Genomic DNA, 27,525 nt, shown 5'->3' on the forward strand with positions numbered 1-27,525 from the left:
CCGGGGCTCTGAGCCACAGCTCATGATGTCACACCCTCTGGCTCTCAATAGCTGCAGTCAGGAAAACAATCCAAATCTTCATGCCAGAGTCTGTCAGGTCACAGCCAGTCAGAGCCAGGAAGAGTTTGGCTCCTGCAAAGATGTCACCTTCAAACACGGACACTGGGTGGGTCCCTTCATCCCCAGAGTTGATCACAACCCCAGGGGCACAGCCAGAGGCAGGGAGGCAGCCAGGCTGGATGGCAGGGGACTTGGCAGGGGGCTGAAGGTCTCAAACATAATCTGTCATTCTTTCTTTCCTTTGGGGTCAGAGGGCTTCTGTGAACAGTACAGGGGATTTTTTGGTAGTCTTGTGTGGTGGATACCCTAGCATCAGCCTGAGTCAGGATAAGCAAAAGTCTCTATTCTTGGCCTTTAAGGGAGGAAGTGAAGTGAATGGCTGCATAGGATCTCCTCAACCTCACCTCCTCATCTCCCGCCCAGAGTCAGTCTAGGTAGTTTCACTGCACCTCCTAGTCCCTCCCACAATTCTCTGTGTACACCAAACGATTGGGCCAGCACAGGATAGTGGGAAGGGACTTTTCAGCTGAAAAGCACTGAGCAGCTATCAGAGATTTGTAGTACAGTACCCTAGTTACTTATCTGGAACAGAACACTTGGAAATATCCAAACTGGTCTGATGTGAATGGTGGGGAAATTGAGATGGTATGAAACAAAATCTCAGAACTCTACAGGGCCTGTAAATAAGTTGCTTCAATCATTGAAGAAGCCAGCATTTAACTCCACCAAAAGCTAAGGCGAAACAAAACTTGAGAGACATCCAGAATTCTGGGCTCAGTAAGAGGCCACATAAAATTCAGGTTTGTGCTGATTGCTTTAACAATGCCTGAAAGCTATTTATGGGCCAAAGACCTAATAGGGTGAAGCTAAACTACTCGGTGCTGAAGGAGCCACATTGATCAGTGATACCAACAGGATCCTGGAGAGCTGGGCTGAACACTTCTGTAGCACTCAGGAGACCATGGATATTACCACCTCATACTTACTGTATCGTCTCAGATGTCAGGAAAGGATAATGAAGAATGTTGGAAGGGATGAGGGGAAAGTGGGATGCTAATTCACTGTTGGTGGAATTGTGACCAGATCCAATCATTTTGGAGAGCAATTTGGGATTAGGTCCAAAAGGATATAAAACTCTACATATCCCGTATTCAGAAGTAACCCCACTGGGTCTGAATAGCAAAGAAATCAAAAATGGGGGAAAAGGACCCCCATGTACAAAAATAACTGTAGAACCTCTTTTTGTGGGGGAAAGAATAGGAAATGAATAGATGCTTATCTATTGAGGAATGACCAAAGAAATACAGAAACTGTCTGAAGAAATCAACTGTCAAAATAGATTTGGCAAGATGGAAAAAAAAAACTCCCTGAAAAACAGAATTAGTGAAATGGAAAACAGAACAACTCCCTAAAAAGTGGAATTGGTGAAAAGGAAAAAAAAAATCCAATGAAAACAAGTCATTGAAAAGTTCAACTGGCTTTCTCAGAGTTGTCTTAATTTGCATTTCTCTGATCCTGCTGGTCATTTCTTACAGAACAATAATATTCCATAATATTCATATGCCACAATTTATTCAGCCATTCTCCAATTGATGGGCATCCACATAGTTTTCAGTTTCTGGCCACCACAAAGAGGGCTGCCACAAACATTCTTGCACATACAGGTCCCTTTCCCTTCTTGAAGATCTCTATGGAATATAAGCCCAGTAGTAACGCTTCTGGGTCAAAGGGTATGCACGGTTTGATAACTTTTTGAGATAGTTCCAAATTGCTCTCCAGAATGGCTGGATGTATTCACAATTCCACCAACAATGGGTCAGTGTCCCTGTTTTCCCACATCCCCTCCAACATTCTGCATTACCTTTCCCTGTCATTCTAGCCAATCTGACAGGTGTGTAGTGGTATCTAAGAGTTGTCTTCATTTGCATTTCTCAGATTATTAATGATTTGGAGCATTTTTTCATATGACTAGAAATAGTTTCAGTTTCTTTATCCGAGAATTGTCTTTCATATCCTTTGACCATTTATCAATTGGAGATTGGCTTGATTTCTTATATATTAGAGTCAATTCTCTATATATTTTGGAAATGAGGCCTTTATCTGAACCTTTGAGTGTAAAAATGTTTTCACAGTTTATTGTTTCCCTTCTAATCTTATCTGTCTTGATTTTGTTTGTACAAAAACTTTTCAATTTGATATAATCAAAGCTTTCTATTTTGTGATCAATAATGATCTCTAGTTCTTCTTTGGTCATGAATTCATTCCTCTTCCTCAGGTCTGAGAGGTAAACTATCCTATGTTCCTCTAATTTATTTATACTCTCATTCTTTATGCCTAGGTTATGAAGAACCCATTTTGACCTGACCTTGGTGTAAGGTGTTAAGTGTGGATCAATGCCTAGTTTCTGCCATATTAATTTCGAATTTTCCCAGCAATTTTTGTCAAACATTGAGTTCTTATCCCAAAGGCTGGGTGGGGTCCTTGGGTTTGTCAAACACTAAGTTGTTAAGAGTTATTAATTATTTTGTCCTTTGGACCTAACCTATTCCACTGATCAACTATTCTATTTCTTAGCCAATACCAAATGGTTTTGGTAACTGCTGCTTTATAATATAATTTTAGATCTGGTACAGCTAGGCCACCTTCATTTGATTTTTTTTTTTTCATTAGTTCCCTTGATATTCCTGACCTTTTGTTTTTCCATATGAACTTTGTTGTTATTTTTTCTAGGTCATTAAAATAGTTTTTTGGGGAGTCTGATTGGTATAGCGCTAAATAAACAGATTAGTTTAGGTAGTATTGTCATCTTTATTATATTTGCTTGCCCTATCCAAGAGCATTTAATATTTTTCCAATTGGTTAGATCAGACTTAATTTGTGTGGAAAGTGTTTTGTAGTTTTGCTCATATAGTTTCTGATTTTCCCTTGGTAGATAGATTTGTAAATATTTTATACTATCAGTAGCTACTTTAAATGGAATTTCTCTCTGTAACTCTATCTGTTGGACTTTATTAGTGACATATAAGAATGTTGATGATTTATGTGGATTTATTTTGTATCCTGCAACTTTGCTAAAGGTGTGGTTTATTTCTAATAGCTTTTTAGTTGAATCTTTGGGGTTCTCTATGTATACCATCATATCATCCGCAAAGAGTGATAATTTGGTTTCCTCATTACCCACTCTAATTCCTTTAATCTCTTTCTCTATTCTTTTTTTTTTTCTTCCTGAGGTTGGGGTTAAGTGACTTGCCCAGAGTCACACAGCTAGAAGTGTTAAGTGTCTGTGACCAGATTTGAACTCGGATCCTCTTGAATTCAAGACTGGTGTTCTATCCACTGGGCCACCTAGCTGCCCCCTCTTTCTCCATTCTTATTACCAAAGCTAGAGTTTCTAATACAATATTGAATAGTAATGGTGATAGTGGACAACCTTGTTTCACCCCTGATCTTAATGGGAATGGTTGCAATCTTTCTCCATTACATATGATGCTTATTGATGGTTTTAAATAGATGCTACTAATTATCTTAAGGAAAAGTCCATTTATTCCTATACTCTCAAGTGTTTTTTAATAGGAATGGATGTTGGATTTTATCAAATGCTTTTTCTGCATCTATTGAGATGATCATATGATTTTTGTTAATTTGATTATTAATATGGCCAATTATACAGATGGTTTTCCTAATATTGAACCAGCCCTGCATTCCTGGTATAAATCCTACTTGATCATGATGTATTATCCTGGGGATAATTTTCTGGAGTCTTTTGGTAATATCTTATTTAAGATTTTAGCATCAATATTCATTAGGGAGATTGGTCTATAGTTTTCTTTCTCCATTTTCAACCTACCTGGTTTGGGTATCAGTACCATGTCTGTGTCATAAAAGGAATTTGGTAGGACTCCTTCATTCCCTATTTTTTCAAATAGTTTATATAACATTGGAGCTAATTGTTCTTTGAATGTTTGGTAGTGAATCCATCTGGTCCTGGAGATTTTTTTCTTAGGGAGTTGATTAATAGCTTGCGCTATTTCTTTTTCTGAAATGGGACTATTTAAGCAATTTACTTCCTCCTCTGTTAATCTGGAAAGCCTATACTTTGGAGGTAGTCCTCCATTTCACTTAGGTTATCAAATTTACTGGCATAAAGTTGGGCAAAGTAACTCCTTATTATTTCTCTATTTCCTCCTCTTTGGTGGACAGTTCCCCAAATGGGACACACTTTTTACATATTAAAGAGGACACAATTTCAGAGTTCACCCTCGGCAAATTGGTCTTCATAGATTTTTTTAAATATATATTCACCTAAACCCCTTTTTGTGGGGCTTTTCTCTTCCAATTCTACCGGTTCTATAGAATTCTTCTGTTCTCCCTAATTCCAGTAGGAGAAGCATTTTATAGTAAGACATTTTTCCAACTTTTATTATCCAACATGACTCTCATTTCAAATGGAAAATGCTTTTCTCAATATTCCACTGGGCTCTTAATGCCTGGTTTCAACTGTGGGCTCTGACACTCCTAAAAGTTATATGAGTTTCAGGCATGTCCCATCTCTGCTTCAGTTTTCTCCTCTAAGTTAATGAGGGTTGGAGTAGATGAATTTTGGAGGATCTCTCAGCTCTAAATCAAGTGACTTTTGATGGTTTAGGAGTTGGTGACAATCAAGGATATTATGGTGGACTTCAGTGAGGAGAAAGGGGGTCTCCTAGACCCTTCTCAGGAGGAGTTGTACAAGAAAGTCACGCTGGAGAATGTCCAGAATCTGCTGTTCTTGGGTAAGGACTATTTCCTTTATTTTCTTGGTGTTCATCTTCACTTCAAAATGAGCATAAACAGCACAGAAGTGATCCACAGTGTTTTGCATCCCAGAAATTGGATTGAGTCTTCAGTCATCTGAGGGCACCAAATCTGTATCCATTTTGGTCTTGCCTATAGCCTTTTTGAGTTATATAATTTAGTTCAGTTAGGTATCTGACCTTACTACTACATTTGTTAGGTAAACTCCCTGAAAACCTGCTAAAAAGAATGAGAAAGGATTCTGATAAAATGTCAATATAGGACAGGAAATATTTAGCTCCCTAAGAATCTCCCTAAAACAAAATAAAAGTGCCTCACAATTCATTGTGAACAGCAAAAGAGACTATAACTCCATAAGTTATCTGGACCTTGACAGGATCTTAGGAAGGACCTCATCTCCCTAGATAGAGATTTGACCCAAATGAAGGACTATGCACTCTAGGAAGACTGTTAAATTAGCCAAGAGCATGCCCTGGGAGAAGCTAGATTGGCCTGGGGTCTCAGCCTCCAAACTTTGGGAGAGGATTAGTCTCTGATTGGTCCATTATTTTGAAATGCACATCCACATATTGTCTATCTCTTTTTACTTTTATTATTTATTTATTTGTGTTTTGCTGAAGGAATTGGGATTAAGTAACTTGCCCTGGGTCACAAAGCTAGGAAGTATTGTGTCTGAGACCAGATTTGAACTCAGGTCTTGGACTTCCGGCCAAGATGGCGGCGTGGAGGCAGACAGCTGCTTGAGCTCCTCGTTTTCTCTCAAAACTTACTTCATGACAAGCCTCTGACTTAATGCTTGACCCAGAAAGAAATCCACAAATAATCACCAAGAGAAGACATCCTTGAAAGTTGCCAGAAAAGGTCTGTGTTTGCTCGGGGGAGGGTCAATCAGACTGGGCACAGACTGAGGGCAGGCAAGCCAGAGCAAGACAGGCAGCTCACACAGCTCCGGTGTGATCTTTGCGGTTTCTGTGAAAGGGCTTTTGCCCCAGTGTGGATGCTCCGTCTTGGCAGCAAGCCAGGAGCAGCAGAGAGGGTATAAACACCGGAGGTGAAGATTAAAACCCCAGAAAGCCAGCGTCTCTCGGAGCCCGGCCACCCCCAACCCCCACCTGGACTGACTCGGTGCGTTCTCAGAGCCTCAGAGCACAGACTCAGTACAGTCATTGCTGTTCTGTTAGTGGCTCTCTGCTGCCCTACCCCCAGTCTGTAGAGGAAGCCCATTAATACCATCCAGCCCCATCCCCCACAAAACAGACCAATTGTTTCTCTTGTCAGTTTGTTTTCTTTGATTCCTACTCTGACAAAATGAACAAAAAATTCAAAAGGGCTCTAACCATTGACAGCTTCTGTGTGGAGAGGGAGCAGACTTCAAATGCTGAGGAGACTAGGAACAGTCTGTCCCCAGATGTATCCCTTGGGAGGGATATAAGCTGCTCTTCAATACAAAAGAATCTCATAGAGGAAATCAAAAAGGCTCTCACAAGAGAGCTGGAAGAGAAATGGGAAAAGGAAAGGGAAGCTTGGCAAGAGAGCCTGGAGAAGTCATCCCATGCATTCAAAGACAGAGTGGATAAAGAAATCAAATCATTGAGAAACAAGATTAGTGAGCTGGAAAAGGTAAACAACTCCAAGGAAAACAGGATTAGTGAGCTGGAAAAGGTAAACAACTCCAAGGAAAACAGGATTAGTGAGCTGGAAAAAGAAATCAGCTCTCTAAAAAATAAAATGGATAAAATGAACTCAGGTCTTCTTGATTTCAGGCCTGGGGGGCAGCTAGGTGGGGCAGTGGATAGAGCACCAGCCCTGAATTCAGGAAGACCCTAGTTTAAATCTGGTCTCAGACACTTAACACTTCCTAGCTGTGTGACCCTGGGCAAGTCACTTAACCCCACCCTCAGGAAAAAAAAAAAAAAAAAAAGATTTCAGGGCTGGTGGTTATCTACTGTACCACATAGCTTCCTCCAATCTGTCACTTCTTAAAAATGATTTCAAGTATTAAAGGCCATTGTTTGCATTGAGTACACTTGTTAAGTTTTGTATAGTTTGGTGACAAGCTGCAATGATGCTTATGTAACATTGCTATTTGTGTTTATATATGTATGTATGTCTTTTTGTATATATATGTTTGTCTTCTTCAGACATACAAACTGGGTTTACAGTAAATGAGATGAGTAAAAAGTTGGGAATTTTTGTGGAAGAACATGACCTGCAAAGATTCATGGATGATGGTCCCTTTGACTTCAATTTGAAGGAATTGTATGATTTTATTCTTAAAGAAGATAAATGTCTAAAGAGTGATTGTGAATTTTATGAAATTGGAAAGAGATTCAAATGGTCTTCTATCCTACATCAGTGTAAGAAAATGAGCTCAGGAAGTTATTATCTTCAAGGTAGTGAATACAAGAAATGCTTCACTAAAGAGGTAGAGCTGTTAGTTCCAGGTAATCCATGGGATATACCTGTGAAGTGCAGTTCAGACCTCAGTGGCCATCAGAAAACTGATACTGAAGAAATCCTTTCCATAAATTATAAAAGTAAAAAGGTTGTCATTCAGAACTCTACCCTCCTTACTCATCAGCAAATGCATATGATGAAAATGTGCGTAAAGCAACCTCATCCTCTATCTCTCATCTCTTCCTTGCCCTCCTGGAATGAAAAGATCTGTATATGATCTGTGTGGGAAAGCCTTTGATTGGAATCCAGCTCTTGCTAGCTCTCAAAAAGCTCATATTAGAGACATATTTCATGAATGTGGGAGGACTGTCTATTACCGATCATTCCTGCTTGACCATCATAGAATATCCTCTAAAGAGAAGCCTTATTTATGTCTTCAGAGTGAAAAACCTCACATATGAAATCGATGTGGAAAAACTGGTACAGATATTTTTAGTATAGCAAAATGTAAGGAAATACACACTGGAGAGAAGGCTTTTGTAATCAATGTGAAATGACTTTTAGATCAAGCTTCCATCTTGCTAGACATCAGGGAATCCACGCTGGAGAGAAACCTTTTAAATATAATCAATATGGAAAGGCTTTCAAATGCAGCTCCCATCTTTTTTAGACATCAGGGAATTCACACTGAAGAAAAACCTTTTATATGTAATCAGTGTGGAAAAGCTTTCAGATGCAGCTCCCCATCTTGTTAGACATCAGGGAATTCACACTGAAGAGAAACCTTTTAAAGGTACTCAGTGTGGAAAGGCTTGAAGATGCAGCTCAAGTCTTCCTAGACATGAGGGAGTCCATACTGGAGAGAAAGCTTTTAATTGTAATCAATGTAGTAAAGCTTTCAGATTCTCCTCCTGTCTTGTTACACATCAAAGAATCCACACTTGAGAGAAACATTTTAAATGTAATCAGTGTGGAAAGGCTTTTACACACAGCTCCCATCTTGCCAGACATCAGAGAATCCACACTGAAGAGAAACCTTTTATAATATAATCAATGTGGAAAAAGTTTTAGGTGCAGCTCCCATCTTGCTAGACATCAGAGAATCCACAATGAAGTGAAACTTTTTGTGTGTGTGTGTGTGTGTGTGATTGTTGGTTTGTTTGTTTTTTCTTTCTATCTTGGATAGGAGAAGATAGCAGTAGGAAGTGTACTAACCATAAGATTGGCCTGCCCCAGATCTTCTAATATAAAATAACTAAGGAGGCATTATTACAGTAATGATACATGTAATACAACAGAAGGACTGAGAAAGTTTTGAAAAATGTTTTCTTGAATCCATTAATAAAAAAGAAATTCAGCTTTTGCAGATATGTTTCTTTTTTTTTTTTAACAGAATAAAAAAGAAATTTATTTAAAAAAAAAAAAACCAATTTTGGGAACAAACATATAGTCTAAAACCATAATGATCAAAATGAAAATACCCTAAATAATTGCAGACATAAGTATTTATGGATGGGACAGTTTTATTTTTTTATACCACTCCCAAATTAATCCACACAAATTAAATGCTTCTTGTTTTATAAACCTGGAAAGTAAGCAAAAAATATCCAGAGTATTCATTGAAGCTACTTAAAAGCTAACAAAGATGGTCTTCTGTGCCAACAGGCTATCACAACTTTCATGTGGAACCCAAAGCCAGAGCCAAGAGTTAATCCCTACAGAAGTTTGCATATTTATGACAGTACAACCAAAGAATGAGGAAAAAACAGAAATCTCCTCATAAGAGGAAGTGGCATGGGAAAAGGAAAAGTGCAATCAAGTTGGGGAAAGAACAAAACCCCCTCTTACAGGAAGGCAGCAAAGCATTCTTTTCCCTTAGGAACTACCAGACCATAAAGACATGATGGTTGGTTTCTCTATAAGAGTCCTAGTTGCACAAGCAGTTAGTTTCTTAATCTAGCACTAACTGGCACCTGTCTTGACTTCTAAGGACACACAGCTTGGTTTACAAATAATACATTATGTCAGTTCAAGTCAACTTTCCTCCTTGACACATTCAGAGTCTCCTACATTCCCTGGGTCAAGGGTTTCTGGAAAACATAGCAAGTCAAAGAGACAAGTCGGGAGGACCGCTTAACATTCCTTAATAGCACATACTCATTAAAATATATTACAAAAAGCAATGATGGCCAAAAATATCTGCAAAAAAGGAGGGGAAAAAAGAGCTATTTTCACAGCTACATCACCAAATATTGAATATTTAAAACTGAATAAACTAGAGAACAAGCTCTCCACATCCAAAACACAACTCATTATCTCTTCCCTCCTTTCCTATCCTCATCTTTAATGAAGTTTTCTTTTTTTTGATGAGAGTATCACCCAGTTTCAATCTTCTAGATTTGTAACTTTGAAATCATCCTCACCTTTTCACTATCCCTAATTTCACAATATCTAACTAGATACCAAATTTTGCCATTTTTACCTTAAGTATTCTCTCAGATCTGAGTCCTACTCTCTACTCCCATACACCCACTATTTCAGTTCTGACCTCTCATCTGGCCAACTGCAAAGGTCTCCTAATTGACCCCTCGCTTCAAGTGTCTCTCCATCAAAATGCATCTTCCAGCCTGCTGCTAAAGTAGAAACCATTTAAATGTAGACTGAGCTATGTCATATGTCATGCCTTTACTCAAACTTCAGTTGTTTCCTAATGCCTCTAGGATTAAATACATAAACATATATTCTGGCTTTTAAGTTGTTTCACAAACTTATAACATATCTGTGGGATTTCATTCAACATTACTCCCCTCCTTGTACAATATGAAACAGCCAAATTAGCATTCTTTCCACCATACACATAGCAATCCATGCAGATATGTTTCTTGAACTATTTTTATGTTTTATGTAAAATTAAAATGTTTGTTTGATTTTATTGGTATGAATTTCAACATTAAAAAGAAGCCAGATATTGATGGTTTCCTGTTGTCATTTTCACCAATGTTGAAGACTTTATTACAAGAAATAATAAAATTATTTTCATAATATTTTGTCTTTTAACTCTGTATCTTGAATCAAAAATTCTCCTAACACTTTACTTTTATCTTAAAAACAAGTATTTATAAGAAAAAGATCCTTGTACATCTTTCACTTACCTGAAATAGAGAATGACAAAAAAAGGAAATCTTGCCATTATAGATATTAATAATCTTATTGTGATATCAGACCACCTGCCAGTGGCTGCTGGAGATCCAACTCAGTCCATCAGAATGGATCCCTTCATGTGAGGGGATGATGATGATGATACAAGGAGACTGAGAGGCAGTTGCTGTTCTCTGACCTCTCCACTTCGAGGTAGTTCCATTATCTGAACTCTTTCCTCTTCCACTTTTGGCTCCAATTTATTTCATTCCCCATCCACAAGGAATATCTGTGTCAGCAAAGGCTGCTTTGCAGCTCCTTCAGATGATTCACAGCTGTGGAGGCTCTCATGAAACCGACCTTCCCCTTCACCTAGGCAGAGTCCTTAACAATAATCAATTCAAAATTCTGGTACTGTGTAATCCCCAAATATATTTGTGTCAAATATATTCTTAAGCAATTCTTATTTAGGAGATGCCATAAATCTTTTCCATTCCAATCTCTGGCATCTTATTCATGTCTTTTTTTTTTTTTCAGTGACATTCATTCAAACTTGAGATAGAGTCTCTTCATATTCCTTTTTTTTTTTTTTTTTTTTTTTCCTGAAGTAATTGCCCAAGGTCACATAGCTGGAAGTGTTAGGTGTCTTGAGAACAGAATTGAAATCAGGTTCTCCTGGCTTTAGGGCTGGTGCTCTATTCACTGTATCACTTATTTAACCCCCCTTCTTATTCTTTAAATGATTAATTTCCATTTTCTGTGACTTTTCCTTTACAATATATTTCCCTATTTCTCTTTATCTTTCTCATTATTCATACCTTCTATTTTTGGATTCATGGAACTTACACTGAGTTAGATCTTTTTGATTCTGTGTGTTCCTTAAGGCACTAGGATTTTGGAGGTATTTTGGCTTTTTTTAAAAAATAATTTATTTATGTAATATTTTCCCCCAGTTACATTCAGACCTAAGTTTTTACATTTGTTTTTGAGATTTTTGAGTTCTAAGTTCTCTCCCTTTTTTTCACCCCAGTGAAGAAATTACAAGTGAAGTTATGTAAACCATTTCCTTAAAAGTCACATTGTGATAGGAGCAGCTAGTTGGTGTAATGGATAGAGAACCAGGTCAAGTGTGATAGGGTTCTGTCACCACATATTGGGAGACAGTTTGTCTTCAGTCGTCCAACAAGGGGGAAGACACACCACAAAGCACAAGAGTACATTAAGACAGGATTGTGAACCCTGGGGACCTGACACAGGTAAAAGAGACATCTGTGTAAAGTGGAGTGGGTCTGGGAAGAAGGGGATAAAAACTGGGGAATGAGGAAGTTTAATATTTTCTCTAAAATGTAATGTTCTCTGTTGAGATTTTCTTGGGGTCTATGGAGGCAGCCTTCCTTTCAGTTCAGTAATCACCCACAGGAGTAGCCAGGGGTTAAAGTCCAAATCTTTTATTGTCTCCTTCAAAGTCCTATCTCCTTTTTTTTTTTTTCCCCTGAGGCTGGGGTTAAGTGACTTGCCCAGGGTCATACAGCTAGGAAGTGTTAAGTGTCTGAGACCAAATTTGAACTCCTGAATTCAAGGCTGGTGCTCTATCCACTTTGCCACCTATCTGCCCCCAAAGTCCTATCTCCTTCACTTGGGGCTCGGCTACTTCTTCTGGAGACCTTCCTCTCTCCTTGGTTTCAAGAGCTTGAGCTCCCGCCTGCCTTCTCTGGCTTCTGAATCTCCCCAACTTCCAACAGTTTGTGCTTCAGCCTCCAACAACAACAAAGGTGGAAGATGGAATGAATCTGTCTCAGCCCCGAGAGCTTCTAGAGTGCTTGTCCTCTCTGGCCCTGACAGCTTCCAGTTTATATGCCCCACACTGAGTATACACCAATTATTATTATATCACTAGGAAACCATTATTTGTCATAGGATTAACTCAAAGCTAAACTAGATGAACCTAGATTAACCATTGTCTCTTCACCTTAGTATCTTGTTTCAAGTTCTGGCCCATAACATCTTCTTGTAGGATTACATCAATCATACTGAACCATGCTAAATTAGATAACTATTCTCTATCAATTCCACTGACTTAGTACCTTGTAAGAATCCTTTGTTTCAAGTTCAGAGTTCTAGCCCATAACAAGGAAGGGCCTCTTTGCAGACATAGCCTCTGAGCAGAGCTTGGAAGGGAAGCAGAGGGGGAAGGCAGGCAGCACCTGGGGCATAGGGACAGGCTGTGTTGTAGTACCAAGCAGGAAAATAGACTTGCTGAAGGGCAAGAGTGAATGGCAGGCCAGTGTGGCTGGAGCAGAAGCCTAGAAAGAAAAATTGATGGAGGCTGATGGGAGCCCAACAAGGGGGATTACATTTTTTTCTGAGGACATCCAGGAGATGAAGTCAGATGGGGATGGGTTGGGTGTGACAATAAGACAACTTCAGTTTTTCAGGAAATTGCCTAGGCTCTGTTTTTCTTTGCTCTCTCCTCAGTGATGACTGGTAATGTTTTCCCTTCTTCTCCCCAGAATACACAGCACTTGATGGTTTCTCACAAACTCTTTCTAGAATTTTGTTTACATACCTCTTGGGACACTTCTGGTTAGCAAGAATTTCACATCACCCTCCCTATTTTGCCTCCACAGATTCTCAAACCTTAATGGGAGAACACAGTCCTTCTCCTTGATTCCATAGGGTAAAGCATTTCATAGTAAAGTCTTATGATTCTTACAAGGTACTAAGTCACTGGAATGAATAGAGACAATAATGATCTCATTTAGCATGGTTCAGTAGGATTGATCTGATCCTGCAAGGAGATATTATGGGCCAGAACTTGAGACAAGGTAATGTACTTAGTTCACCTTTAAAGGAATCCACTCATTGGTTCACACATTAAATTTCACACTTTTAGAGAGCATATATAAGGAGGAAAGGAAAGCCTGCTCATTTACTTCCAAGAGATTCACAACTAGGATTGCGTCTGGGAGAGTCACAAGCCGCCTCTCTGGGAGGAAGTCAAGAGTCATGCCCACTTCCACCTTTGTGCTGGCTGGAGACATTCAGACAGAGACAAGAACTCTGGGGAACCAAGGAAAAAGGCCTCTATTAAAGCTAACTGGGCCCAAGGAAGGAGATAAGATTTTGGAAGAGACAATAAAGAGACTTGGAAGGACAAAATGAAGCATGTGGACTTTAACTCCTGGCTGCATTTGAGGTGATTATTGAACTTAACTAAGGCCAAGGCTGCATCCAGAAGCACCCCAAAGATCAATTACATTTTAGAGAAAAAGAACATTGCATTAAAGTATTTTTCCAGCTTTTATTTTCCCAACATGACTGTCATTTCAAATGGAAATCCTTTTCAGTCTTTCTTTAGGCTCTTAATGGCTGCTCACTGTGATGCTCATAAAGATCATGTGAGTTTGGGGCAAATCCTTTTTCTGCTTCACTTTCCTCTACTAAGTTGATGAGGTTTGGAAATTTAGTACTTTATGTCGTGAACCACTAAGGGTAGCAAGATTATTTCAATACCATGATAATTGGTCCATGGCTTATGTTTTCCTCTAAACCAGCTTTCCTAAATGAAAAGGCTGACAATTACCAATTGCGAGTCACCAAGTGGGTTCGTAAAAACCCTGAGAAATGACAATCTAAACAGACTAAAACACTGCAGAAAGCAGATGTCTGAAATTCATTTTCTTGAAGTCTCTTTAATGTGCACATTGTTATTTGAACTGGTCTTAAATCAGGGAACAGGGAAAGCTCCTCCAGTTCCCCAAGTACTGGCACCAATCCCATAATATTCAAGGGAAGTCTCTAACGTTTTCTTGTCCATCCTTGTTGGGGCAGGAGGCAATTTAGACAATTACACAAATGAGGGAAAAAGAAACAAAGCTAACTTTTTTTTTTTTATTTTTATTAAGATATCACATCATGAAATTGAAACTATATCCACTCATATGAAAGAGTGTTCCAAATCATTACTGATCAGAGAAATGTAAATTAAGACAACTCTGAGATATCAATACACACCTGTCAGATTGGCTAAGATGACAGAAACAAATAATGATGAATGTTGGAGGGGATATGGGAAAACTGGGACACTGATGCATTGTTGGTGGAGCTATTTAAGAATCCGGCCATTGTGGAGAGCAATCTGGAATTATGCCCCAAAAGTTATCAAACTGTGCATACCCTTTGATCCAGCAGTGCTACTACTGGGCTTATAATCCAAAGAAATACTAAAGAGGGGAAAGGGACCTGTGTGTGCCAAAATGTTTGTAGCAGCTCTTTTTGTTGTAGCTAGAAACTGGAAGATGAATGGATGTCCATCCATTGGAGAATGGTTGGGTAAATTGTGGTATATGAAGGTTATGGACTATTATTGCTCTGTAAGAAATGACCAGAAGGAGGAATACAGAGAGGCTTGGAGAGACTTACATCAACTGATGCTGAGTGAAATGAACAGAACCAGAAGATTGCTGTACACTTCAATGCTGTATGAAGATGTATTCTGATGGAAGTGGATATCTTCAATATAAAGAAGATCCAACTCACTTCCAGCTGATGGATGATGGACAGAAATAACTACACCCAGAGAAGGAACACTGGGAAGTGAATGTAAACTGTTAGCATTACTGTCTATCTACCCAGGTTACTTAGACCTTCGGAATCCAATTCTTACCGTGCAACAAGGAAATTGGATTTACACACATATATTGTATCTAGATTATACTGTAACACATGTAAAATGTATGGGATTGCCTGTCATCTAGGGGAGGAAGGGGAAAATTTTGAAAAATGAATACAAGGGACAATGTTATTAAAAAAAAATTACTCATGCATATGTACTGTCAAAAAAGTTTTTATAATTATAAAATTAATAATAAAAAAAAGATATCACATCATTTCTATGTACCACAATAGCTGTACCTCCTCTATTCCATTCTCCTCTTCAACATGTAGATTGATGTTAACTAGCTACTATTTATCAAGCAGGACAGGCTTCCTACAGGCAAGAAACCCTCTGTCACACTGCATAGTACAATATCTGGAATGATTATTTCTATTAATTAAAGCTTTTTATTTATAAAAAAAAAAAAAATGTAAGGATAATTTTCAGCATTCACCCTTACAAAACCTTATATTCTAAATATTTTCCCTCTTGCCTCAGCCACTCAGCAAGTAATCCAATATGTGTTAAATGTGCAATTCTTTTATATATATATTTCCACAGTTATTTTGCTGCCAAAAAAAATCAGATCAAAAAGGAAACAGATGAGAAAAAAACCCTAATTCTCAGGTAGGGGAATGAGCTTAATTTTCATTGGGTTGGAGGCTGGGGCAGTCATCTCTTTGGGCTTCCCTGCAGCAAGGCCTGATGATGATGACCCCTGGCTACCCGGGATGAGTAGACAAGCCCTCCCACACTGACACCAAAGCTGGTGGAATTGAAGGGAGCTTGGTGGACTCCACAGGAAGAGAGCTTCTAGGCTCCAGTTCTAGCCCTGCCAAGGCCAATGACCTGACCCTTGGGGAGCTCAGTGCTCATTTCTTCAGACAGCTACATGTGGCAAAGGCCAGCTCCTGAACAAAATCCAGGGCCCTGAGGCCCGACTCATGATATCACACCCTCTGGCTCTCGGTACCTGCAGGAGGGAAAATGTCCTGGGTCCAAATGTTCATGCCAGAGTGTCAGATCACAACCAGTTCAGAGCTAGGAAGAGTTTGGCTCTTGCAAGGCCTTCAAACACAGGCAATGGGTAAGTACCATCATCTCTAGAGTTGATCACAACCCCAGGGACACAGCCAGAGGCAGGGAGACAGCCAGGCTGGATGGCAGGGAGCTGAAGGTCTCATAGTTTGTGTCATCCTTTCCTTTCTTTGGGGTCAGGGAGCTTCTGTGAGCAGCTCAGGGGGCTCTTTGGTGGTCTCATGGAATGCATTATAGAAAGCATGGGCCCAGCTCTACATGCCCCTCCAGGTGGTGACTACTCTATGTTCAGTGGGGCATTTCAGGGACAGAACTCCTCCCTGGCTCTCAGTCTAATCCCCCACTGAGCCTTCTTCCCAGCCCTCACCTGCCATCACACCCTGATGTCTAGGGTGCCCACAATGGAAGCAAAGACATGCCAAAGGGCACTGCCTCCTGCATATATTCTGCCACTAGAATAGAGTTTTCTTTGTGCTGCCATAAAGTATTTGTTACTGAGCTTCGCCTTGGGCCCCTGCCTTTGCTGAAACCCTTTCCTCATTGAATTTTTAATAAGATTTCTCTCCAGTGTGGACTGCCTCATATACAGCCACTCTCTGGGAAATTATCTCATGTTTATTATTATCATAATGCTTCTCCTTAGTGAGGATTCTCTGATTTTTACCAACCTTAGATTTGTAGCTCACTGCCTTTCCACATTAATTTCATTTATAACTTTTCTCTCCAGGGAGGATTCTCTGACGTTGCTGGAAAGGACCTTAGTCCTTAGTGTGAAATCCTTTCCTCGCTGACTACATTCAAGATGTTTCTCTCCAGTGTGGGTTCTTTGATGTTCAACAAGGTTTCACTTCAGTGCAAAAGCCTTTCCACACTGAATACTTTCAAAAGGTTTCTTTCCAATAGGAGTTCTCTGGTGTCTAGCAAGACAGGAACTGTGTGTAAAAGCTTTTCCACATTGATTACATTCAAAAGGTGTCTCTCCCGTGTGGACATTCTGATGTCTGATAAGATCTCCATTGTATGTGAAACACTTTCCACACTGATTAAATTTATGAGGTTTTCTCTCCTGTGTGGATTCTCTGATGTGTTGTAAGATTCCTCTTTCGTGTAAAAGCTTTCCCACATTGATTACATTCATAAGGTTTCTCTCCAGTGTGGCTTCTCTGATGTAAAGCAAGACGTGCATTCTGGGTAAAAGCCTTTCCACATTGATTACATTTAAAAGGTTTCTCTCCAGTATGGATTCTCTGATGTTCAGTAAGACTGGCCCTGCGTGTAAAAGCCTTTGCACATTGATTACATTTAAAAGGTTTCTCTCCAGTGTGGATTCTCTGATGTAAAACAAGACCTGCAGTCTGGGTAAAAGCCTTTCCACATTGATTACATTTATAAGGTTTTTCTCCTGTGTGGATTCTCTGATGTAAAGATAGACCAGCTCTAGCTATGAAAACCTTTCCACAACGATTGCATTTATAAGGTTTCTCTCCAGTGTGGATTCTCTGATGTTCAGCAAGATTGGAGCTGGATTTAAAAGCCTTTCCACATTGATTACATTTATAAGGTTTTTCCCCAGTGTGGATTCTCTGATGTAAAGTAAGACTGGAACTCTGTGTGAAAGCCTTTCCACACTGATTACATTTAAAAGGCTTTTCTCCTGTGTGGATTCTCTGATGTAAAGTAAGACTGGCACTCCTTGTGAAAAACTTTCCACATTGATTACATTTATAAGGTTTTTCCCCAGTGTGGATTCTCTGATGTAAAGCAAGACTGTCTCTCCTTATAAAAGCCTTTCCACATTGATTACATTTATATGGTTTTTCCCCAGTGTGGATTCTTTGATGTAAAGCAAGACTGGAACTCTGTGTGAAAGCCTTTCCACATTGATTGCATTTAAAAGGTTTCTCTCCAGTGTGGATTCTCTGATGTAAAGCAAGAATAAAACTCTGTGTGAAAGCCTTTTCACACTGATTACACTTATAAGGTTTTTCTCCTGTGTGGTTTCTCTGATGTAAAGTAAGATGGGCACTCCGTGTGAAAAACTTTCCACATTGATTACATTTAAAAGGTTTCTCTCCAGTGTGCATTCTCTGATGTAAAGCAAGACCTACATTCTGTGTGAAAGCCTTTCCGCATTGATTACATTTAAAAGGTTTTTCTCCTGTGTGGATTCTCTGATGTTTACCAAGACTGGAGTGATCTATGAAAGCCTTTCCACATTGAATACACTTATAAGGTTTCTCTCCAGTGTGGATTCTCTGATGTAAAGCAAGACCTCCATTCTGGATGAAAGCCTTTCCACATTGATTACATTTATAAGGTTTCTCTCCAGTGTGGATTCTCTGATGTAAAACAAGACTGGCACTCTGTGTGAAAACCTTGGCACATTGATTACATTTATAAGGTTTTTCTCCAGTGTGGATTCTCTGATGTAAAACAAGACTGTCTCTCCTTACGAAAGCTTTATCACATTGATTACATTTATAAGGTTTTTCTCCTGTGTGGTTTCTCTGATGTAAAGTAAGATGGGCACTCCGTGTGAAAAACTTTCCACAATTATTACATTTAAAAGGTTTCTCTCCAGTGTGCATTCTCTGATGTAAAGCAAGACCTATATTCTGTGTGAAAGCCTTTCCGCATTGATTACATTTAAAAGGCTTTTCTCCTGTGTGGATTCTCTGATGTACAGCAAGACTGGCTCTCCTCATGAAAGCCTTTCCACAATGATTACATTTAAAAGGCTTTTCTCCTGTGTGGATTCTCTGATGTTTACCAAGACTGGAGTGATCTATGAAAGCCTTTCCACATTGATTACACTTATAAGATTTCTCTCCAGTGTGCATTCTCTGATGTAAAGCAAGACGTGCATTTTGGGTAAAAGCCTTTCCACATTGATTACATTTATAAGGTTTCTCTCCAGTGTGGATTCTCTGATGTAAAGCAAGACTGGCACTCTGTGTGAAAACCTTTCCACATTGATTACATTTATAAGGTTTTTCTCCTGTGTGGAGTCTCTGATGTAAAGATAGAACAGCTCTAGCTATGAAAGCCTTTCCACACTGATTATAGCTATAAGATTTCTCTCCAATGTGGATTCTCTGATGCTTACTAAGAGTGGAACTAGATGCCAAAGTCTTTCCACTGTAATTACTTTCTAAAGGTTTCTCGCCAGTGTGGATTCCCTCAGATACAGCTAGAAAGAATCGCTGTGTGAAGATCTTCCCACCTTCATTATATTTATAAAATTCTCCAGGATGAACCTTCTGACAATTATCAAGGTCTGAATTCCAACTATAGGCGTTCCCACACTCACCAAATGAATGTTTTTCCATTCCACTGTCAATTTTAGATTGGTAAGGAAGAGATGAATGTTGGGATGAGATTGCTTCACATTCATTATATTCATCAGATTGCTTTCTTCTCTGAACTGCCTGCTGAGTAATGAGCTGAGAGTTCTGACACAAGGCCTCTCCATCTTGACTACCCACACAAAACATTTCCCCATTATCATTTTTCTGAGGTCTAACAGGGTCTGAACTCTTGCTGAAGGCCATTTCCCATTGATTATCTGGATTCATTAGAATTTCAGCAGGCTTCTCCTGGGAATGAAAAAGCTCTACCTGCTCTTGAAAATATTTCTGATATTTACTATCCAGAAGCCAGTTATTCCCTGAATTCATTTTCTTATAGTAATTTAGGAAAGAAGATTGCCTGAATCCCTTTGTACTTTCATCCAATCCACAAACAGACTTCAAGTTATCTACTTCAATGTTAGAGGCATGGATTTCCTTCAAAGTGAAGACACAGGGACCATCCTTCTTGAATCCTTGCAGGTCACATTCTTCCACCAAAAGTCCCAGCTGTCTACTCATCTCATTCCATTCAAAGTTGGGCTCCACATCTGAAAATCATGATCCATCAAACACAAGAAGCAAAAAAAAGGTATACACAAATAATTAAAAGCAGAAGCAATGATGACTTAGGCAGCTCATGCCCTTCTCCTTACTAACCTCAATAGAATAAAACTTCATGGCTATATTCTTGTAGCAAAAACTGGCATTTAATAGATTTTTTCTCTATGAGGGGAAGAGACGTACAGGATGTAAAAATGACCTAGGAGATAGACACAGTAGAGTACTGGCCATTGAACAGAAGGGGCAGCAACAGGCCAAGCTAACAGTCAGAGTAAAGTAATTCTCCAAAGGAGAAAAGTTTGTTTTTAACTTGGAGGCAACACCTCCCAACATTTCAGCTGATAATGACTGGGTAGCTTTCAGAGATTTGTCATTCACTACCCCAGATACTCATCTGGGACAGAACACTTGGAAATGTTCAAACTGGTCTGATGCAAATGGTGGGGAATTCAAATGGTATCAAACAAAAACTGAGAACTCTACACAGTCTGCAAATAAGTTACTTCAATCATTGAAAAAGCCAGATTTTAACACCCCCAAAAAGCTAAGTGCAAACAAAACTTGAGAGAGATTCAAAATTCTGTGCTGAGTAAGAGGCCACATAAAATTCAGATTGGTGCTGACTGTTTTTAAACTGCCTGAAAGCTATTTATGGGCCAAAGATCTAATAGGGTAAAGCTAAACTACTCTGTGCTGATGGAGCCACGTTGATCAGTAATACCAACAGGATTCTGGAGAGATGGGCTGAACACTTCTGTAGCACTCTCAGGAGATCATGGCTATTACCACCTCACACCTGCCACATTCCCTCAGATGACAGGAAAAGATAATGAACAATGTGGGAAGGGATGAGGAGAAAGTGGCTTGCTAATATGCTGCTGGTGGAGTTGTGACCAGATCCACCCATCCTGGAGAGTATTTTGGCATTATATCCAAAGGGATATAAAACTCTACATATCCTGTAATTCAGCAATAACCCCACTGGGTCTGAATACCAAAGAAATCATAAATGAGGGAAAGGGACTCACAAGTGCAAAAAAAATATGTACAACCTCTTTCTGTGTGGCAAAGAATAGGAAAACAAATAGATGCCCATCAATTGAGGAATGGCTAAAGAAACAGAAATGGTCTGAAGAAAACAACTCCTCTTAAAAATAGATTTGGTAAAATGGAAAAAGAAAAAGAACTCCTCGAAAACCAGCACTGGTGAAATGGAAAAGAGAACAACTCCCTAAAAAATAGAATGGCTGAATTGGAAAAAAAAAAAATCCAATGAACAGAACAATCATTTAACAGATTAATTCGCCAAATTCAAAAGGAGATAAAAACTGCTAAGTGAAGGAAGAAATTCACTAAAAGTAGAACTGAACAACTGGAAGTGAATGACTCAACGAGACATCAAAATCAGTAAAAGGAAAATCATGTTTTTTCTGACAATTTTCACTAATCATGTGAGTCATCTATGGCTCCAGCTGCTGAAATGGAAGTAAATGATTCGATTTAAAAAAGGCACAAGACAAGAACAAAGTGGATGGAGAGTTGGAGCACCCAGAGGATCTAGCACCTAATGCACGAGAATATGTATCAATTATGTCCTGCTTATGCTATATTTGGCCTGGCAACTAAAACCAAGAAAAGCAGGAAATGGTCCTTACCCAGAGACATCAGGTTCTGGAAATTCTCCAGTGTGACCTCCTTGTACAGCTCCTTCTGAGAAGGGTCCAACAGCCCCCACTCTTCTTCAGTGAAGTCCACCATAATATCCTTGAAGGTCACCAACTCCTAAATCATCAAAAGGCACAAGATTTTGAGCTGAGACTCCAGAATCTATCTAGTCCAACCTTCATCAACCCAGAGGAGGAAACTGAACCAGAGTTGGGATTTCTCTTAAACAAAACAAAACAAAAAAAAAAATCACATGAACTTTATGACTGTCCCAGCCAACACTTTACAACCAGACATTAAGGGCCCAATGGGATACAGAGAAAAGCCTTTTCTGTTTAAAATAAGAATCACGATGGAATACTAAAACCTTGTAAAAGTTTCTTAATGTACATTGCCTGTCTTTATGTAAAGAGGGAAAACGTTGGTGATATATCACTGAGATAAGAGAATATGTGTAACAGAGAGAAGGAGAGGGGAAAGTCCTCCCTTTGGAAGTGTCGTAAGTGACATGTTATGGAAATTCCATTTAGAGTTTGGGGGAAGTTGACAAGGATTTTATAGTCCGAGTCCACAGAAGCTGAAAATGGATCACTGAGAAAAGAAGAAAAAACAAAATAAAAATTGGTAAATTTCCTGAAAGTCTAAAATATTCTTATCTAGATGAAAACAAGAGAGGTACCCTAGAAATATATTGCTCCCAATATGTCCACAATGGAGTAGGATGAGACTGCTTGCAGCCAAGTGCAGCAGCATTCTCTACTCTCACATTGAAAGGCTGAGATGACACTGGGCAGGATGGGTCAGGGTCAAAAACTTCAGATGTTTTTATTTTATGGTTGCCTTCACTTATTTGTGGAATGGATTCAATCACTTCAATACTGAATTATTGAAAAACAAGAGTGACTCTGTGGGGAAAGGAGAATTTCCTTTCTGACTTGGAGATGGAGCAAATGCATAAGAATGACATTTATAGATTTTTTTCTGAAAAAGAAGGTTTCAACATCATGTAAGAACTCCAGAACCCTGGGGATCAGAAATCAAGAGGAGTGAAAAGGCAGCTAACGGCTATCATGCAAAAGAGTGCACACATCTGCAAATCCTTGGACATGCTGGAAGGCACTATCTATTTTCAAACCTATTAAATATAGGAAATGTGCTTGAGAAATGCACTTAGCAAATGATGCTTTTTCATTCTAAACTGGAACTGGAATTTTTACGTTCCAGTAGGAGACAGGATTGACTTTCTCAGAAGTTCTCTTTACTGGGAGCAATTCTCTTCCTTGGAAATAAAAATCACATTTTTCTTCATTTGATTTTCTTGAAAACATCTGACTCCTCTACCTTTCATGTATTTCATGTCTAGTATTATATTTCTGAGCAACTGAATAAAACCTCATTTAAGTTGAGACTTAACTGAGTAACTTCCACGTCAAATTGAACTGGAGAATTTTCCTAAACCACTTCATTACATTCTATAGACAAAAAGTCACGGCTCTTAAGATTTTTAAGGCCTGGCCTAGAAATATGGCAATTACCTGCAACAGCCCAAAGAACTTCCTATTAAAAAAAAAAAAAAGAACTGATAGTGGCCTTAGTTCATTTCCTAACAGAAAGCTGTTAGTATTTCTATTACTTTCAAAGCTAAATAGACTTAATTGAATGAATAAAGTACTAAACATTTTTAATAAATATTATAATAGTGTAATTCTTCAGTTTTTAATCTCTTCATTCCAAGACTGTTGGCTTTCCAAAGGACACCACTGCAACAGGTTTAAGGAATTATTTTTCAATGACCATTTAACTGAAAAGAATCACTACAATCATAATCTTATAAATTCCTTAAACATTTCCCCAATCAAATCTACTTCATTCAGTTGAAAACTGTCCTAAATATTGTAACAAAGAATAATCATTTAACCAGTTAGCAATGACACTGTAGACTGATTGCACACAGATAACATAAGAGTCGTTCTGATCCAAAACATGTTGCCTTAACGACCAATTTTTTTTTCATTAAGGGGTCCTCAAACTATGGCCCGTGGGCCAGATGCTGCCCGCTGCGTTATGGCACAATCAGACCATGGCAACGCACACTTCCGGCACTGGGCTGAGGTTCATAGGTTTTGTTTTTACTATAGTCCAGTCTACAACAGTCTGAGGTACAGTGAATTGGCCACGTATATTAAAAGTTGGAGGATCACTGCTATAGAAGGTCAAATATCCCAGCATCCTCTGAGGAGAACACACGGGACTTTCAATGATGAAATCTTATAATCTACTTTAGGACAAAATCAGTTCCATAAAACTAGATTTACACTGAGGGATGGCATGTCTTCCAGAATCTCAATTTTGCCAAGGGTCATTTCTATTAGTAGACACCAGTCTAAGTTAAAGTTTGAATTTGGCCATGAGAATGAGTAGAGAAAGAGGAGGAGCCTGTGGCCTTAGGACCCAGGCAAAACGGGTCTCTCTCAGAAAGGTCTTTGCTCACCCAAGTCACAAGCGTCTTCTCTGGCTTCCACAGGGTCCATGTTTTTGAGCAAACTTTACCTGGGGGTTTGCTGGCCTGCAGAAGATGTGAGAACAAGCACCCCTTTTCCTTGACATAACTGTCTTCTAGAAATGAATCCTGTGCTTGCACTCCCCAGGTAGGTCTGAGCCTAAAGCTCAGAGAGGTCAGGGGGCCGACCTGTGCTCTCCCTGACTCCCCCTCACAGAACCAGAAGTGGCCTTGGGGGTCCCCTTCATGCCATGACTCCTGCTTCCCTCAGCTCTCAGCCCACCCAGAGGCCCTGCTGACTGGGGAGACTTCTCAGTGGCACCAACCCTCACCATGCCTCCCAGTGCTGCTGTCTGGCCACCTTTAGGTCACCCCCTCCCAATCTGCTTCCTCCTTCAACTGGGGGACACACCAAGTGCCCTCCCGTCCCCCAACACATCCCACTGGGGCTCTCAGCCAGCAAATGGAGCTTTCCTGAATGTTCAAGCAAAAATGAGTAAGTCCACTAGAGTCTACCCGGGCTGTGCTCAATGTTAACACTCTCAGTGGCCCCTTCATTATGTTCCTTCTGCCAATGCCTTCAAGAATCCTCATGCACTCACTTCCAGGGCCTACTCTGCCTAATAAACACCTCCCTAACCCTAAGAGCACAGACCCACATCTCTGTTCTTTTCTGAACAAGGGCCCTTCCCCTCCCCCTGTGCCCTGACTGGAGGCCATGGTAACCTGAGCAGGTGAGGAGATGGGTTAGATAACCAATGCTGGGTGTGAGCCTGGCTGCAAGACAAAACCTAGTCCTGTCCAAGGAGCCTGGGGTGGGGCTCAGGAGGAGAGACTGAGTCCCTGTCATCTGCTGAAGTAGGACACACACATGTCCCTCAGCCGCCCATGGAAAGTGTCAGGCTCCTGAGCGGACAAATAAAGCCCAGGTCAGTGTCTGGTGGATCCCGAGCTCCCTTACCCTGGGCGTGCCCAGCACGGGCCCTGAAGATTCTCTTAAGGGGATCACAGAACATCACGTTTCCATGGCTCCTGGCAGATGCCACAGAAGCAGCGCCCAAAGCCAGGCCAGGCTTCCCCCACCTTCCTCCCCTCCTCCTCCTGGACCAGGGACCCTGGGCCCTGGCTGAGCCTCGCCCAGGCCCCTCCATCCCCTAACTCTGGCATCCAGGGCCTTCTGTCCTCCTGGGAATGTCCTCCCTCCTCCCCTGGGCCTCCCCGCCTCCTTCCCATCTCAGCTTCTGCAGAACAGAGACTTTCCTGGTCCCCAAAGTGGTGGCGCCTTCCCTCTGAGAGCGCCTCCCATCCCCCCCTCCCCCTGCGGAGCTTGTAGGGACACAGCTGATGAGATGTTTGTACCAAACCGGGCTGTTAGCTCAGGGAGGGCAGGGACCATGTTTTATCCTTCCTTTGCCTCCCCAGGAGGTTGGCCCAGTGCTTGGCACCTGCGGCCGTCCTCAATGCTCACTGGGCTGGAAATGAGCAGTGCCAGGGGGACATGCTAGGGAGCCCTCCCTCTGACAGGAGGAAGCCTCCTGGGCTCTCTCAGACACCCCTCCCCCATCCCCCACCTCCCACCTGATGCTGCTCAGCTCCGGGGAGGGACTGCACTCACCTGGCACGAGGGGCTCCGGCTGCCAAGGGCCATCTGCCTGGTTCCGGCCTTGGGTGCTCTGCCCGCCGGGCTGGGGAGGGAGAGGGAGCTCAGACAGGGAGGACGGGGCCTGAGGCTCCTCTGCCCGGGGAGGATGCGGAGCTGCCCACAGTGAGGGACAGACGGAGCTCTGGGGGCGGGGACAGCGGGGAGCGGCTGCTCCCCAGGAGGAGGCAGGAAAATCTGGGAGAAGCAGGCTGATGGAGGCTCAGAGGAGGCAGAGCTCTCCCGTGGGGGGCAGGGAGACCCTCCCAGAAGCCTCCACTGGACACCAAGGTTTCCTGCACTCTGGGAGGAGGAGCAGCCCTGGGAGCACCAGCCCTGTGGGGTCAAGGTCACAGGCCCTTCCCTGGAATCCCTGCCAGTCTAGTATGACCTTGGCCAAGACTTTCATCCCTGCCTGCCTCATTTTCCCCAAGGGTAACATGGGGCCCCCTCCTCCCAAAGACCCCAGAAGTGCTCAGAGATGTCCTAAGAACACCGGGAGGGAAAAGGGTCAAAGGGCAGAGCTGGATGGGAAGCCCCTCCCCCTTTCAGTCCTGCCAGGGAACCTCCTCCACCAGTCCTACCGCCCTGAGGGCAAAGGGGAGCCTGGGCCCGGGTCACACTAAAAGCTGCCGATAGAGGGCGCTTGATGGACGTAAGGCCTGTATTTAGTGCTTAACCCAAGGGATGGGGGGGAGGGGCTGCTATCACCGCTTTATTACTCTAGAGGAAACTGAGGGAGCCGGGATCAAGTCTCAGCATCCTCGCCCCACCCAGAGCACAAAGGGCCAAGGGCGAGCGGGGCTCGGTGGGGAGGGGACAGTTCGGCTCCCCAAGAAACACTCAGCAGCCCCCAAGTTACAGCGAAGCAGCGGCCCCTCCCCCATCTCAGCCCGCACAGGTGTAGTCATTAAGGGGTAATCCCCCCTCCCCCCGCAGCCACACCCACCTGCACTCAGGTCATGCAGCTCAGTTCCACCCTCCCGGGCGTGCACTTTGGCACAAGTTCTCCCCGCGCCCCTCTCCCGCACGCGCGCCTCTCTCCTTCTCTCTCCTCTCTCTCACATGCCCTCCCACAGCTTTGCAAACTCTGCAACAAGACCGGCCGCAACTGGAACTGAAGGGGAGGAGCCTCAAGAAGGAAAAGGGAAGTCGCGGGGGGCGCCTGCGCACACATGCTTCCTGAACGGAAGTAAAGCAGGACCCAGGAAGCAGCGCATGCGCCGTAGGGCGACTATTCCCGAGCCTTTGGTGAGGGGCGGGTATGGAGAGTGGGGTTCCGCACTAGAGACAGAGACCCGGATGTAATCGGAAGTTCTGGAGGGAAAAGTGGGTGTGGAGGTTTTGGGTTAGATCCTTTGCAGAATTACAGATGGGGACTCGTTCCCCCTTCTCCCGAGAGGGGCCGCTGGCCAAGAGACCTGCCCCCTCTCCCCCCTTAAGAGCCTCCTTCGGCCCCGTGGAGAAAGTGACAAAAAGCGCCCGTGGCTTTCCCTTCTCCCGCCCGCGCCGGTGCTTTTATGGGCAGAGTCCGTTCCTCTCCATGGAGGGTCCGAGGGGAAGAGGCTGCCTCGGGCCTCGCTGCGGGGAAGCTCCGGGGGGCGGGAGGTTTCTGGCTCTCTGCAGCTTTTCCACAAATGCTGATTCCGAAGTCCATCCGGCACATCCGGGTCCTCAGCGGATCCGGCCACGCTGCCGAACCACGTGGATCCTGGGCTTTCTTCCC

At 41.7% G+C, this 27,525-nt stretch overlaps 1 protein-coding gene across 3 annotated transcripts; it reads right to left on the reverse strand.

Moving 5' to 3' along the window:
* Positions 1-16,996: 16,996 nt before the first annotated feature.
* Positions 16,997-26,933, reverse strand: LOC141565018 (uncharacterized). 3 transcript variants are annotated; one of them, XM_074307988.1, is made up of 4 exons: positions 26,749-26,933; positions 25,776-25,845; positions 21,651-21,777; positions 16,997-19,982 (listed from the first exon to the last, which is right to left on the reverse strand). In XM_074307988.1, the coding sequence occupies exons 2-4, from the start codon at positions 25,806-25,808 to the stop codon at positions 17,134-17,136; spliced, it is 3,009 nt and encodes a 1,002-aa protein (XP_074164089.1). In that variant the 5' UTR covers positions 25,809-25,845; positions 26,749-26,933; the 3' UTR covers positions 16,997-17,133. The 3 variants fall into 3 exon arrangements, with proteins under 3 accessions (XP_074164089.1, XP_074164091.1, XP_074164090.1); XM_074307990.1 differs by lacking the exon at positions 25,776-25,845; XM_074307989.1 differs by lacking the exon at positions 26,749-26,933 and having other exon boundaries at positions 25,776-25,933.
* Between the last annotated feature and the right edge of the window lie 592 nt (positions 26,934-27,525).

The sequence above is a fragment of the Sminthopsis crassicaudata genome, chromosome 3 (genome assembly GCF_048593235.1).
Source record: "Sminthopsis crassicaudata isolate SCR6 chromosome 3, ASM4859323v1, whole genome shotgun sequence".
Taxonomy (NCBI): domain Eukaryota; kingdom Metazoa; phylum Chordata; class Mammalia; order Dasyuromorphia; family Dasyuridae; genus Sminthopsis; species Sminthopsis crassicaudata.